Raw genomic sequence first — 16076 nt, 5'->3', positions numbered from 1 at the left:
TACGAGTTGTCATCGAGGAAAAACGGGAGCTGGAAACATGTAAATATAATAATAACCACTGCAGCCAAGAAGAGAGCCTGACGAGCCCAGTTGTAAGTAAGCTATTAAGACTCGACTGTACACCGTGTTCGTGTTTTCCTCCGAAAACAATAAGTTCCGTTGGAGCCTTTCAACGCCTCTCTCTGTCTCTCGCAAGAAAAGTTGACCCACACAACAAAGTAAAGCTATTTTTCGGCTACGAGCCGACAGGGACCCCGCCGTATTAGTCAGAGGTCCCTTTACTACAGTTCGGAGTCGCGGACCTTCAGTAATAGTAATAAATCACACAGCAATAGTACATTCATGTTGTTGTAAAAAGCATGATAATATATTAAGTAATCCAAAGTATTCAGAATACGTTACTGTCATTGAGTAACGTAACGGAATACGTTACAGAATACATTTTGGGGCATGTATTCTGTATTCTGTAATGGAATACATTTTAAAAGTAACCTTCCCAACACTGGTGACAGAACACTCCCCGTCTGAAACCCAGCGGGTTTCACCTACTAATATGACAAGGTCAAACACATTTCAGTCATCTGGAGGAATGAGCAAGATCATCTCATTCACAGGTCGGACGTAAAGCTTTGGTTCCTCTTTCTTGATGACCTTTACTTGCACTTTGCGCACCCTTCCATCTTTACTGGGATACACATCAACGATAATTCCTAAGGGCCATTCGTTCCTACTGCACTGACTGTCCTTAAGAAGCACCACACTTCCTTGCTTAAGGTTTGGCCGGTCAGATGTCCACTTTGTTCGACACTGTAGCGTTGACAGATACTGTTTCCGCCACCTGTCCCAAAATGTGTTAGACAAACTTTGGACCCTGTGCCACTGTTGCTTCAATAGGTCTTTATGACCAAAATCTCCTTCTGGTACTGGGAATGGACCTACTTTCTGGCTTCTTGAAGCAATGAAGCAGGTGTAAGAATGAAAGGATCTGTAGGATCGTTTGACACAGGCACAAGTGGTCGACTGTTCACTATGGCTGAAACCTCAGCTATGAATGTTGTGAGTACCTCATGTGTGAGTTTGGAGGAGCCCATTTGAAGAAGCATCAAGTCCAGGATACGACGTGTGATGCCGATCATCCTTTCCCATGCTCCTCCCATATGAGAGGAATGTGGTGTGTTGAAGGTCCACATACATCCATGTTCTGACAGAAACCTCTCCATGGCTTTCCCATCAAGATTTGAGGGAATCCCCATATCTTTGCAAGCTCTGGTGAAATTAGAGCATATGTTTTGCAAATGCCCTCGAATCGCCATAAACCTTCTGAATGCGTTTATGAAACTGGAGGAAACCAATGACTCAGTTACCTCAATGTGTATAGCTCTGACACACAGACAGGTGAAGAGGACAGCCCACCTCTTACTATCAGCGTGGCCTCCTCTCGTGCGACGGGCTGACACAGACCAGGGCCCAAACACGTCAATGCCGACATTGCTAAAAGGTGGTTCCATGCTGAGCCTGTCTGGTGGCAAGTCTGCCATCTTTTGAACTTCACACCTCCCTCTCAGGACAAACTGTTATGGGTAAACTGTGCAGCTGCAATGAACATGGGAAAGAAATCCATTGCAGTTATGCTGAGTAAAAATCCAACAACATGTTAGCTTAATAACAGAGTCTGCTAATTACTGATGTCACGAGACGAGCTGATCCCAGCCTAATGGAGTCCAACACAAACTCCACATGGTTAGTTGGTTCCTGTTTGCAAGACCTTGTTTCTCGTGCTTTACCTTTAGTTTTATGTCCCTATATCTCATGCCTCATTATCTAGATTTATCGACAGGGAGTGCAGAATTATTAGGCAAGTTGTATTTCTGAGGAATAATGTTATTATTGAACAACAACCATGTTCTCAATGAACCCAAAAAACTCATTAATATCAAAGCTGAATGTTTTTGGAAGTAGTTTTTAGTTTGTTTTTAGTTTTAGCTATTTTAGGGGGATATCTGTGTGTGCAGGTGACTATTACTGTGCATAATTATTAGGCAACCAAACAAAACACAAATATATACCCATTTCAATTATTTATTTTTACCAGTGAAACCAATATAACATCTCCACATTCACAAATATACATTTCTGACATTCAAAAACAAAACAAAAACAAATCAGCGACCAATATAGCCACCTTTCTTTGCAAGGACACTCAAAAGCCTGCCATCCATGGATCCTGTCAGTGTTTTGATCTGTTCACCATCAACATTGCGTGCAGCAGCAACCACAGCCTCCCAGACACTGTTCAGAGAGGTGTACTGTTTTCCCTCCTTGTAAATCTCACATTTGATGATGGACCACAGGTTCTCAATGGGGTTCAGATCAGGTGAACAAGGAGGCCATGTCATTAGTTTTTCTTCTTTTATACCCTTTCTTGCAGCCACGCTGTGGAGTACTTGGACGCGTGTGATGGAGCATTGTCCTGCATGGAAATCATGTTTTTCTTGAAGGATGCAGACTTCTTCCTGTACCACTGCTTGAAGAAGGTGTCTTCCAGAAACTGGCAGTAGGACTGGGAGTTGAGCTTGACTCCATCCTCAACCCGAAAAGGCCCCACAAGCTCATCTTTGATGATACCAGCCCAAACCAGTACTCCACCTCCACCTTGCTGGCGTCTGAGTCGGACTGGAGCTCTCTGCCCTTTACCAATCCAGCCACGGGCCCATCCATCTGGCCCATCAAGACTCACTCTCATTTCATCAGTCCATAAAACCTTAGAAAAACCAGTCTTGAGATGTTTCTTGGCCCAGTCTTGACGTTTCAGCTTGTGTGTCTTGTTCAGTGGTGGTCGTCTTTCAGCCTTTCTTACCTTGGCCATGTCTCTGAGTATTGCACACCTTGTGCTTTTGGGCACTCCAGTGATGTTGCAGCTCTGAAATATGGCCAAACTGGTGGCAAGTGGCATCTTGGCAGCTGCACGCTTGACTTTTCTCAGTTCATGGGCAGTTATTTTGCACCTTGGTTTTTCCACACGCTTCTTGCGACCCTGTTGACTATTTTGAATGAAACGCTTGATTGTTCGATGATCACGCTTCAGAAGCTTTGCAATTTTGAGACTGCTGCATCCCTCTGCAAGATATCTCACTATTTTTGACTTTTCTGAGCCTGTCAAGTCCTTCTTTTGACCCATTTTGCCAAAGGAAAGGACGTTGCCTAATAATTATGCACACCTGATATAGGGTGTTGATGTCATTAGACCACACCCCTTCTCATTACAGAGATGCACATCACCTAATATGCTTAATTGGTAGTAGGCTTTCGAGCCTAAACAGCTTGGAGTAAGACAACATGCATGAAGAGGATGATGTGGACAAAATACTCATTTGCCTAATAATTCTGCACTCCCTGTAGGCTGGACTGCCTGAGAATCCACTGCATGCTCCTTCAGTCTGGCTTCAGATCAGTAAATTAGCACAGTACAATAAAGAAAAACAACAACTTAAACGTGTACCTGTGGAACTCACTGCCTCTTATCAGGACCTCATCAACAAATGGAAGTTTAGAGTTTAGTTCCTGATTTTCCTTCTTGTTGTATTTGTATTTGAATGTTATTTGGAGCACTACAATGAAAAGCCTGCAATTAAAAAAGTCATTCAGACATCATTTATCACTTAGCTTTGGATGTGTGCTTAAAAAGTGCTCTGAAGTTGAAGCAACCTCGAGTTTATCAGCGAGACAAGCCTAACAGTAACAACACAAACCGATAACGGTTCCACTTTTGCATGGAATTTGATAACATCTGAATGTAATAAATGAAACTGGGTAATGTTCTCCTCTTATCCTTTTCATCATTACAAGTATTGACAAGAAAAAAGGCGAATTCCTCAGAACTGAGTATTGTTTCTGTCTTTCATGTTTTTTCATTGAGCTTCTGGAACAAAGCAGTTTCCCCCGGGGACATCACAGTCTTTGGATTCTGATTCACGCTAACGCAGCATTTATTTTTTACTTTCAATGTTTGTTTTATGACTGCTGTATCAGTAAGACTTTTATATCATGTGCATGACTCCTTTAACGAGCCCTTCCTCAGTTCCTCAGAAGAGACTGATAACCACTCGAGCAAATACTCGAGCACTGTCAACACGTAGAGTGTTTGTTATCTCCTTTTAAAGCTTAGTGTCAAAGGGACACTGACACTTTCTGTCGTATTTCGGAGTATTCAAGTCTTAATTTTCCAAGTTCAGGCCATGTAATGTTCAGTGAAATTGCAACAAACTCAAGAGCTCCAGCTCAGGCTCTCTAACCCTCAGTTAGCACGTTAAAGGTTAAAGTTCATGGCAGTACAATTAGAAACAGACTGAACAAACATGGCTTGTTTGGTTTCAGATGCAGCTTTGCAAACCTGCATCTGAACAAAGCACAAGACTTCTGGACCCTGTCCTTCCCACAGACCAGACCAAAGTGGAGATGTTTTTATATTTGTGGTAATAAAAATGATCACAAGAGAACAGACAGACACCGAGCCAGCAGTATTACAAAGCCTTTATTTAAATAGTTTCTTATCATTCTCCTCTCTGTCAGATTGGACCTTTTTTTTTTATTTATTGCATAGAAACAGCGTAGAGAGGACAGGAAAGCAGGGTCAGAGAGAGAGAGGGGAAGACATGTGGCAGCTGCTCAATGCTCTGAGAGCAACACAGAGCAATATGAATAATTTTATTATTGAACAACAACCATGTTCTCAATGAACCCAAAAAACTCATTAATATCAAAGCTGAATGTTTTTGGAAGTAGTTTTTAGTTTGTTTTTAGTTTTAGCTATTTTAGGGGGATATCTGTGTGTGCAGGTGACTATTACTGTGCATAATTATTAGGCAACTTAACAAAACACAAATATATACCCATTTCAATGATTTATTTTTACCAGTGACACCAATATAACATCTCCACATTCACAAATATACATTTCTGACATTCAAAAACAAAACAAAAACAAATCAGCGACCAATATAGCCACCTTTCTTTGCAAGGACACTCAAAAGCCTGCCATCCATGGATTCTGTCAGTGTTTTGATCTGTTCACCATCAACATTGCGTGCAGCAGCAACCACAGCCTCCCAGACACTGTTCAGAGAGGTGTACTGTTTTCCCTCCTTGTAAATCTCACATTTGATGATGGACCACAGGTTCTCAATGGGGTTCAGATCAGGTGAACAAGGAGGCCATGTCATTAGCTTTTCTTCTTTTATACCCAGTATTACAAAGCCTTTATTTAAATAGTTTCTTATCATTCTCCTCTCTGTCAGATTGGACCTTTTTTTTTTATTTATTGCATAGAAACAGCGTAGAGAGGACAGGAAAGCAGGGTCAGAGAGAGAGAGGGGAAGACATGTGGCAGCTGCTCAACGTACTGAGAGCAACACAGAGCAATATGATTGTTTGATTATCTGTTGATGATTAAACTGGTATCAAAGGTTGTTGCTACTTTAGAGAAGTAAAAAGTTTGATCTACAAGTTCATTTAAGAACGTTAGATATGTGCAAAGTGCAGCATAGAGAAATTACATGTGTATGTGAGTATGGGTAATGCATTATAACTATATACAGGTTTAAGACACCGAAGTGTTTCCATCCACAAACATGTGAAAACCGTCTGCACTGAAGCTGAAGCACACATTTGCATTTGTATCAGGAAACAGTCCTGTAGAAACTCCTAAAGTGAGAACATGGAGTTTATCCAGGAGAACAAACACAAGAAAACCCTTGTCAGAGATTTACAGTTAACAAACAGTCAGGTGAATAAACAACACTGAGACACTTGTGTAGGTTAACGTGCTGCACGGGTGAAAAGCTCAGAGCAAATCACACCGAACTGCAGTATTCGTTTATTTTTATAGGTTACATCGTCAATATGCAAATATAATCACATTTCCTGTTACGCAGGTCCTGATGCTGTCTGTGTGTGTGTGTGTCACAAAGTATGTGTGTTGCAAGTCAATTTCTAAGAATAATATAATGCAAGTCAACTTCTGCGGATATGTATTTCTGTATTGGTCTCTTGCGGTAAATGCCAGTGTCACAGGGTCAGCTTCCTGTTTCTACAGAAAACTGTGTCTGGTGAAATATGTGTAACATAACTTTTGAAGCATAAGCAAATAAAACAATAAAAGCTCCCTAACAACCCTGAAACCCAAAAATCCTTTAAAATGAGAACAAACTGTATGAATGTAGAACAGAGTCTGTGACGGCCAACAGGATCTAATCTGATCAAACTGATAGATTATCGATCTGTCCAACACACAAAAAGACATTTAAAGACTGTGTGTTATCTCACAGATCACCACTGGATGTGAAAGCAGTCACAGGTTAATGAAGATAAAAGTTCACTTAGCATCCAGCAGGTCACTGCAGCAGATCCAGAGTTGGGCTTCACCTGTTTTTATCCTGTTTCAGTTGTTTCAGACTCACAAGAGGAAACATCGTAAAGCCAAAATATTAGAAACATCATCTGAATCTAACATCTAGTTTTTTATTAACATGTGGCTCATACAAAACTCAAACCTTAAAGGAGACATGAAACACTACGCATATAAAGGCTAATATACACCACTGAGCCCTGCTCTCAGAAACTGACATAGACGTAACTCTGTGTGTTAAGCTGGGTTTAAGAAATAAGTGCTTAAACCTAAAGTTTAAAGCCATGTTTAGCACCATCTTCTGTCAGTACGCGACGTCACCCGGTTGGCTGGTTTGTTGGGGCTAATAGATTTACATTAGTTCATGTTAGCTAACTAGTGACAGATTGCTAACTCAGAGGAAAATGAGGACATTAAAACTAAAACTACTTTTCATGGGATCACTTTAGTGCTGCAACAATGAGTTTATGTTAAATGTGCAGTCCACTTTCACTCTGTCTCTTTAGCAGTAAGTGGCTGTTTGCTGTTTGCTTGCTGCACTCAAACGGGAAAATCCAGCTGTTAGCCGTAACGTTCGTGTTTGTAGAGCACTTTGTGAATGAGGACTGACTCTAGGAGCTGCCACACAGCCCTCAACCAACCACATGACGTAATCTTCGGTACTGACAGACGTCGGCGTTAAACATGTTTGTAAAACTTTCACTTTAATCTCTTATTTCTTAAACCCAAAACTGGCCCACTTCTCATGGTTCGCTTGTGAATGATGCTGGCCGTGATGGTGCTGAACCACACCCACTGTGATCATTCTGTGGACATAGCTCTCCATTTGTGGTTGGTCACTATTAATCAGAATCAGAATCAGAATACTTTATTGATCCCTGGGGGAAATTATTTTTTGTTGCAGTGCTCCATTTTAAACCAACATTAAGACAAGACAGACAATACGCTAACTAAGAATAGTACAATATATACATATATATACATACATACATACATAAGTCACTCATAAATAAATATTTGGAAAAGAAACATGTGTAGTTGTAGCAGCAAACAGTGTGTTAAGTGGATGCGTTGTACTACAGTTGTATTACAGTTCTTTACTGAATTTGTAGATACAGTAACTTGTTGGTCTTGTTGGGTATTGGTCCATTTGGTATGTGACAAATCACTTTTAATAACACCAGCACCTTGAGGCAGCTGTTGTTGTGATTTTCAGTTCAGTTCAATTTTATTTATTTTACACCAAATGACAAAAACTGTTGTCTCAGGGTTCTTTATACTGTACAGAAAAGATCCTCACATTATACAGAGAAAACCCCAACAATCATATGACCCTCAATGAGACAGTAGGAAGGAAAAACTCCCTTTTAACAGGAAGAAACCTCCAGCAGAACCAGGCTCAGGGAGGGGCGGGGCCATCTGCTGTGATTGGTTGGGGAAGAAGGAAGGAAGACAGGATGAAGACATGCTGTGAAAGAGAGCCAGAGATTAATAAGAACCAATGCAGAGGTGTATAAACACATGGTGAGTAAGGAAGAAACAGTCAGTGCGTGATGGGAAGCATGCAGCAGGCTACACCTATTGCAGCGTAAAAATCATGAAAACATTAACTAAAATAACTAAACCTACAACCACCATGATTTCCCCTTTATGATTTTCTAGATTTTAGATTTGGTCTGATCAGCGTAAGCAACAAAATCACTGACGCTGTCTGAAATCTATCTGCATCATGCCTGAAGTTTAATTTTAGCAAGTACGCCTAAAAACGCTATTCCCACGAACAGCATCATACCAACTACAGCTCCAACCCCAGCTCCTGTTGTAGGCGTCAGCTCGCCACCACAAATAAAATACCCTGCTGCACAGCCGACAGCCATTCCAATCAAACCACACCGGTCATAAAAAGAGCGCCACTCTTCTTCTGGCTTTGGTTTTGTTTCCTTTCGTGTTTTTAGAGCTTCCTCAGCCTCCTGGAGCATCTTAGACGTGTAGAAAGGTTGACATTTTTCTCCCGTCATCTTGTTTATAATCCCCAGCAGCTCGTCGAGTTGAGACCCTTGTTGTTCGTCTCTAATGTTAAAAACAAAGTATCTTTGCTGGAACTGATCGGTTAATCTTCTGAGGGATTTCAGTGTTTCCTGCTTGAAAGCGGCGTCGATTTCCTTCCTTTTAGTGGTGAACACCACTATAGTGTAGTCCACTGCCTGTTTACCAAACGTGTCCTGAAAAGTCTTCAGTGCGTCTAATTTCTCTTGTGAGATCTCTTTAAACCTCTCCACGAACAGGAACACATGAGGACCAGGTTCAGCATGTTTGATGGACCGCTTGATCTCTTCCACCACTTCCTTTCTATCATCATCTACTTTAAACAGACCTGGAGTGTCAACAACAACCACGTCTCGACCCGTGATGGTCTTTCTTTCCTTACGGCACTTCTTTGAGTCCTTATCAGAAGTGAATATTTCTCTGTTGCCCAGGATGATGCCTCCTAGAGTACTTTTACCCTGTCCACTCTGTCCATACAGGACGATCCTCAGCTCACCTGTTGGAAGAACGTCAGTGAGAATTAGCCGGTCTTACTCAAACCTGACAAATACATTTTTAACACTTAGACACAACATGCACCCAAATGTTTCATCCAGAAGTCATTAATCAGACTTTAAAGTGCACTAGTGCAGTATATTTTTTGTAAACTCAAGAATTTGCTTTGATGTAAAAATTCTAAAATCTAAACATGTTAAAATTAAACGCCCACTGAATTCCATCATTGTCCGACCTGATTGCCTTAAGATGTTTTAACATGCGCTGTAGGTTATTGAAGATCATTCTGATAATAAATATGTACTAGTGCTGTCAGCGTTAATCTCGTTAGAATGACGTTAACGCCATAACCGCATTAACGCGGCAAATCTCGGATCGCCCTGTGCATGGCGTTAACATCATTCTAACGAGATTAATGTTGACAGCACTAATATGTACACATATAGCAAACACAGAAATATAACACATTTTAAAAATTCTGAAATAAACTGTGGTTTGATTATTCTGGGATAACATGTTTTTTCCCCTTAAATGGTGCCACATTTGTGTTTTGTTTTTTTCCTATTTCTTGTGTTGAGCATCTGGTACCCCAGGTGATGACAATTAGGCACCTGATTAGCGGCACCTGTGAGCGTGGACCCTGCTCAGTGAGTGAGGAATGAAGGGCATTAATATTGCAAAGATGAAGATAGGCAGACTGGGTTATATTGTTTATGTTCGCAATGAAGGTAAGGATGACACTCAGACTCTCAAGCTAAAGGGAAGATATGACAACTGAGTTATTAAAAGATCACGTTAGATTTAGATGGTATAAATTTGGTGCCAAAAGGAACTAAGTCACTTGTATTGCCATTAAGTTTAAGAATGTATGTAAACCAAAGTTTAATTTTATTTAAACAGAAGTGAATGTGGGTGGGAGTATAGTAGTTGTTTTAGAAGACAAATAGAGCTGGGTGTCATCTGGGTAACAGTGATAACAGTGAAGCTGAATGTTGTATTTTTTTTAAAATATTGCAGAGACGTAGGCGATAAATTATAAAAATGGCGCGGTGGGAAGTTGTATCAAAAGCTGTAGTGTGGTCATAGAGAATGAAAATGATGGTGAAGAGTCCACAATCAGTTGCAAGAAAAATATTTTCAATGGATTGAAACTCAATGGCAGCAATGCCTTCTCAATCGTCCAGGTAAGTAAGTCTGTTCATCTGGACGTAACGTTTTCAATGGGAGAAACGTTTCGTCACTCGTCCAAGTGAGTGAGAATCCACTGACAGTAAAACAAGAATGTTCCTTACCATGCATGGAGGGTTTCAACCCAAGTCCAGCAGCCTGAGACTGTACACTAAGTGGAAGGAAGGGTGCTAAGGACTAGTGAGTGTCAAAACCACCATCTAGGATGAGACAACAAAGTTTCATAAGTACATCAGGAAGAAGCCACTACTGATAGTGTGCTCAGTGAATACTTCAGGCAACAGATGCCTGAGAAAAAAGAGGAGCAAGAACATGAACCCTTTTGGAAGGACAGACCCCTGCATGAAATGTACCACCAGCAGATAGAGGAAGTGGCTGATATCAAGAAAACCTACCAATGGACTGGAAGGGTAGGGGGTCACCCAGCAGCCCACAGGCTCCACTGGCAGCCAGCTACGCCAGAGCAGACTGAGCTCTGGGCCCAGAGACCAGAGACCCAAGGGCTTCCCACCACCTAGGGTGTTGAGAATGATCTTTTAGGACTTCCAGATACAGAGATACAAACTGGTGATGGCTAACCAGCCAGACATCGTAGCGGTGGACAAGTAGAGAAAGATGGCTGTAGTGACAGATGTAGCTATACCGAGTAATAGCAACATCAGAAAGAAAGAACATGAGGAGCCTGAGAAGTACCAAGAGCTCAGTAAGGAGCCTGAGAAGATGTTGAGGGTGAAGGTAACAGTGGTCCCAGTGGCAATCAAAGCACTTGGGGCAATACCCCCCAATCTGGGCAAGTGGCTCCACCAGACCCAACGAACAACATCCAAGATCTCTGTACATAAGAGCACAGTTGTAGGAATATCACAGATACTGCACAGGACCCTGAAGCTCCCAGGCCTTTGACAGAGGCCCACAGAAGCCCACAAGATGAGTGACAAATTTTATATAAATAGATGTATGTAAAGTTGGTGACTTTCCTAAAATTAGCCACTGTCTTGAATTTTCAGAAAGTTCATGAGAAAAATGTTCATTTATTGTCACAAGATTTTCTTTTAATGTTAAGTGTATTGTTAATGTCGTATGCATCATTCTATCACTTTTACAAAAAACCCAAACAAAACAAAAACAGTACCTGAATCTTCACAACTTAAAACATAAAGGACGTGCTTCGGAAGCATTTGGAGGGGGGAGGAGTGTGATTGTATATCTGTGTGTGTGTGTGTGTGTGTGTGTGTGTGTGTGTGTGTGTGTGTGTGTGTGTGTGTGTGTGTGTGTGTGTGTGTGTGTGTGTCCTGTATCAGCTGAAGAGAGAGTGTCTTTTCACCTAGTTTTAAGCAAAAGTCAACAATCCTCCAGCCAACGCAGGTGACCTTGAAGGATGTGGGCAGAGAATCAAAACACAGTTCAATAATCAGGAAGAATTTGTTTTTGCAGCCAGCTTCGGCTTTGAGGCCTTCCAGCTAGCAATGGGTAACCAAATGAGATCACGGTTATTTGATGTAGTGTTAGAGCGAGCAGGCTGTTTGTAATTATGCATGTAATCTAATACCTCTTGGGCTGTCGGGTATGTGGCAGGATGTGGATTGTGGCTCAGCTGCAGGGGAGGGGTGAGTTCAGCAGTGGGTTCAGAGTGTGGTGTTGGGGAGGCTGACTCAAACACCTGACCCCATCATCTAATCATGTCTCCCCTGTTAAAGATCATGCAGGGACCATAGGAGGGGGTGGTGTCTGTGCTACAGGAGCAGGGCAGCTGGAAAGCCAATAAAGAAGTGTTAAACTGCAGCGCTGCTGTTGATGGGTCCTCCTTTGTCAGACTTTTGAGGTTTATGTTGGGGTTTCTCCCAGTGGACAATAGGGTTTGTTCCCTGCGCCTTCAGGTCAGGAAACAGGTTGTGACTGTCATCATCGCATAGCAGTTCAAAGTACCCAGACTTCTTGGAGTCCTTGGGCAGGATGCTTGAGGGTGTTCCACCTGGAGACTCTACTGTCCTACTGGGAGACTTCAACACTTATGTGGGCAATGACAGCAAGACCTGGAGGGGCGTGATGGGAAGGAACGGTCTCCCGGATCTGAACCCGAGCAGTGATTTGTTACTGGACCTCTGTGCAAACCAGAGTTTGGCCATAAAAAACACTGTGTTCGAACATAAGGTTGTCCATAAGTGGATGTGACACCTTAGGCCACAGGCGGATGATCGATTTGTGATTGTATCACCAGATCTGCAGCCATATGTTCTGGACACTCAGGTGAAGAGAGGGGCTGAGCTGTCAACTGATCACCATCTGGCAGTGAGTTTGATCAGGTGGTGGAGGAGGATGCTGGACAGAGCTGGCACACCTAAACGTACAGTGAGGGTGTGCTGGGAATGCCCAGCAGAAGCTAAAACCTCTGCAGAGCTTCAACACCATCCCGAGGGAGACTGAGGACATTGAATTTGAATGGACCATGTTCAGCACCTCAATTGCCGAAGCCGCTGCACTGGGCTGGTTGGTGCCTGTTGTGGTGGTAACCCCCGAACCAAATGGTGGACACCAAAGGTGAAGGAAGGCACCAGACTGAGTTCTATTGTTCTTGTTTAGCATGTGGGAGTTTGGAGGCAGGTAATAGGTACCGACAGGCCAAGCGGAACGCAGCTCAGCCAGTGGCTGCAGGAAAAACTCAGGTGTGGTTTTGAAGGCTTTTAAACTGCCTTGAAAGAGGTTCTGGCAAACCATCAGGCAACTCAGGAAGGGAAAGCGGTGCTCTACCTGCACTGTTTAGTGTGGGTTGAGCACTGCTGACTTCAACTGAGAACAGTGTCAGTCAGTAGAAGGAATACTTTGAGGGCCTCCTTAATCCCACTGGCATGTCTTCTGTGGAGAAGGCAGAGTCTGGGGACAAGGGAGACGACTCGTCTATCTCCGGGGGCGAGGTCCCTGAGGCAGTTAAACAACTCCTTGGTGGCAGGGCCACTGGGGTGGGTGAGGTTCACCCTGAGTTGCTGAAGGCTCTGGATGTTGTAGGGCTGTCTTGGTTGACATCCCTCTACAATGTTGTGCAATGGTGGAGAGCAGGGACAGTACTTCTGGACTGGCAGACTGGGGTGGTGGCTCTCATCTTTAAAAAGGGTGACCGGAGGGTGTGTTCCAACTACAGGGGGATCACACTCCTCAGCCTCCCTGGGAAAGTCTATGCCAGGGTGCTGGAAAGGAGAGTTCGTCCGCTAGTCGAACCTCGGATACAGGAGGAACAATGCGGTTTTCGTCCTGGTCGCGGAACACTGGACCAGCTCTTTATCCTCTCCAGGATACTTGAGGGTGCATGGGAGTTTGCCCAACCAGTCTACATGTGTTTTGTGGACTTGGAGAAGGCATTCAACCGTGTCTCTCGGCATGTCCTGTGGGAGGTGCTTCAGGAGTATGGGATGTCTTACTCCCATCTTACTCCCATCCTGATGAAGTGCTTCGAACGACTAGTCATGCAACACATCAAGACTGTCCTGCCCCCCTCCCTGGATCCCTTCCAGTTTGCGTATCGGCCCAACCGCTCAACCGATGATGCCATCTCCACTGCACTCCACTCAGCACTCACACACCTGGACAAAAAAGACTCATATGTTCGAATGCTGTTCATAGATTTCAGTTCAGCATTCAACACTATAATCCCCCAACAGCTCACTCAAAAACTGGTCCAGCTGGGGCTCAACACCTCACTGTGCAACTGGCTGTTGGATTTCCTCACCGGAAGACCTCAAGCAGTACGGGTCGGCAGTAATACATCCAGCACCATCATTTTAAACACGGGGGCCCCGCAGGGATGTGTGCTGAGCCCCCTCCTCTTCACTCTGCTGACCCATGACTGCACTCCATCATATAGCTCCAACCTCTTCATCAAGTTTGCGGACGACACAATGGTGGTGGGTCTCATTAGCAACAGGGATGAGACCGACTACAGAAGTGAGGTGAGACGCCTGGCCACGTGGTGTGCTGACAACAATCTCTCTCTGAATGTGGAGAAGACGAAGGAGATTGTTGTGGACTTCAGGAGAATGCACACCCAACATGCTCCTCTGACCATTGACGGAGCGTCTGTGGAGAGAGTGAGCAGCACCAAGTTCTTGAGTGTGCACATCACAGAGGATCTCTCCTGGACGTACAACACCACAGCACTGGCCAAGAAATCACAGCAGCGTCTCTTCTTTCTCCACAAACTAAGAATTCAATTCAATTCAATTCAATTTTATTTATATAGCGCCAAATCACAACAAAAGTCGCCTCAAGGCGCTTCATAGATACAGAGAAAAACCCAACAATCATATGACCCCCTATGAGCAGGCACTTTGGCGACAGTGGGAAGGAAAAACTCCCTTTTAACAGGAAGAAACCTCCGGCAGAACCAGGCTCAGGGAGGGGCGGGGCCATCTGCTGCGACCGGTTGGGGTGAGAGAAGGAAGACAGGATAAAGACATGCTGTGGAAGAGAGACAGAGATTAATAACAGATATGATTCAATGCAGAGAGGTCTGTTAATACATAGTGAGTGAGAAAGGTGACTGGAAAGGAAAAACTCAATGCATCATGGGAATCCCCCGGCAGCCTAAGTCTATTGCAGCATAACTAAGGGAGGATTCAGGATCACCTGGTCCAGCCCTAACTATATGCTTTAGCAAAAAGGAAAGTTTTAAGCCTAATCTTAAAAATCAAATCAACAAATGCAGCAATATATGACACAAAAGTCAGAGCTCTTTTGAGCCAACCATCCCTTTAACGTTAACTAGTAATGACTTCATGAACTTCTTCACAAATAAAATTTTTATCATTAGAGAAAAAATTACCAGTAATCATCCCACAGATGTAATATTATCTACAGCTACTCTTAGTACCATTGATGTTAAGTTAGACTCTTTTTCTCTAATTGATCTTTCTGAGTTAACTTCAATAATTACTTCCTCCAAACCATCAACGTGTCTTTTAGACCCCATTCCTACAAAACTGCTCAAAGAAGTCCTGCCATTAATTAATTCTTCGATCTTAAATATGATCAACCTATCTCTAATGATCGGCTATGTACCACAGGCCTTCAAGCTGGCTGTAGTTAAACCTTTACTCAAAAAGCATCTCTAGACCCAGCAGTCTTAGCTAATTATAGGCCAATCTCCAACCTTCCTTTATATCAAACATCCTTGAAAGAGTAGTTGTCAAACAGCTAACAGATCATCTGCAGAGGTTTATTTGAAGAGTTTCAGTCAGGTTTCAGAGCTCATCACAGCACAGAAACAGCTTTAGTGAAGGTTACAAATGATCTTCTTATGGCCTCTGACAGTGGACTCATCTCTGTGCTTGTCCTGCTAGACCTTAGTGCAGCGTTCGATACTGTCGACCATAATATCCTATTAGAGCGATTAGAACATGCTGTAGGTATTACAGATACTGTGCTGCAGTGGTTTGTATCATATCTATCTAATAGACTCCAGTTTGTGCATGTAAATGGAGAGTCCTCTTCACACACTGAGGTTAATTATGGAGTTCCACAGGGTTCAGTGCTAGGACCAATTCTGTTTACATTATACATGCTTCCCTTAGGCAGCATCATTAGAAGACAGAGCATACATTTACACTGCTATGCAGATGACACCCAGCTCTATCTGTCCATGAAGCCAGATAACACACACCAATGAGTTAAACTGCAGGAATGTCTTAAAGACATAAAGACCTGGATGGCCGCTAACTTTCTGCTTCTTAATTCAGATCAAACTGAGGTTATTGTACTCGGCCCTGAAAATCTTAGAAATATGGTCTCTAAGCAGATTCTTACTCTGGATGGCATTACCTTGGCCTCCAGTAACACTGTGAGGAACCTTGGAGTCATGTTTGACCAGGACACGTCCTTCAACGCACATATTAAACAAATATGTAAGACTGCTTTCTTCCATTTGTGCAACATCTCTAAAGTTAGAAATATCCTG

At 43.0% G+C, this 16076-nt stretch overlaps 1 protein-coding gene across 1 annotated transcript; it reads right to left on the bottom strand.

Annotated features, from left to right (window-relative positions):
• Positions 1 to 8130: 8130 nt before the first annotated feature.
• On the bottom strand, positions 8131 to 10722 carry LOC147333252 (GTPase IMAP family member 9-like). Its single transcript, XM_086290826.1, has 4 exons — positions 10698 to 10722; positions 10528 to 10646; positions 9533 to 9698; positions 8131 to 8978 (listed from the first exon to the last, which is right to left on the bottom strand). The coding sequence occupies exons 1-4, from the start codon at positions 10720 to 10722 to the stop codon at positions 8131 to 8133; spliced, it is 1158 nt and encodes a 385-aa protein (XP_086146952.1).
• Positions 10723 to 16076: the final 5354 nt, after the last annotated feature.

Source organism: Aulonocara sp. 'chitande type north' Nkhata Bay, linkage group LG4 (genome assembly GCF_057382095.1).
Source record: "Aulonocara sp. 'chitande type north' Nkhata Bay isolate Kocher_YH1m ecotype deep benthic linkage group LG4, A_spYH_male_GT1.1, whole genome shotgun sequence".
NCBI classification, from domain to species: domain Eukaryota; kingdom Metazoa; phylum Chordata; class Actinopteri; order Cichliformes; family Cichlidae; genus Aulonocara; species Aulonocara sp. 'chitande type north' Nkhata Bay.
The sequence above is the reverse complement of the archived record's forward strand: the minus strand, read 5'-3'. Positions and strand labels throughout refer to the sequence as shown.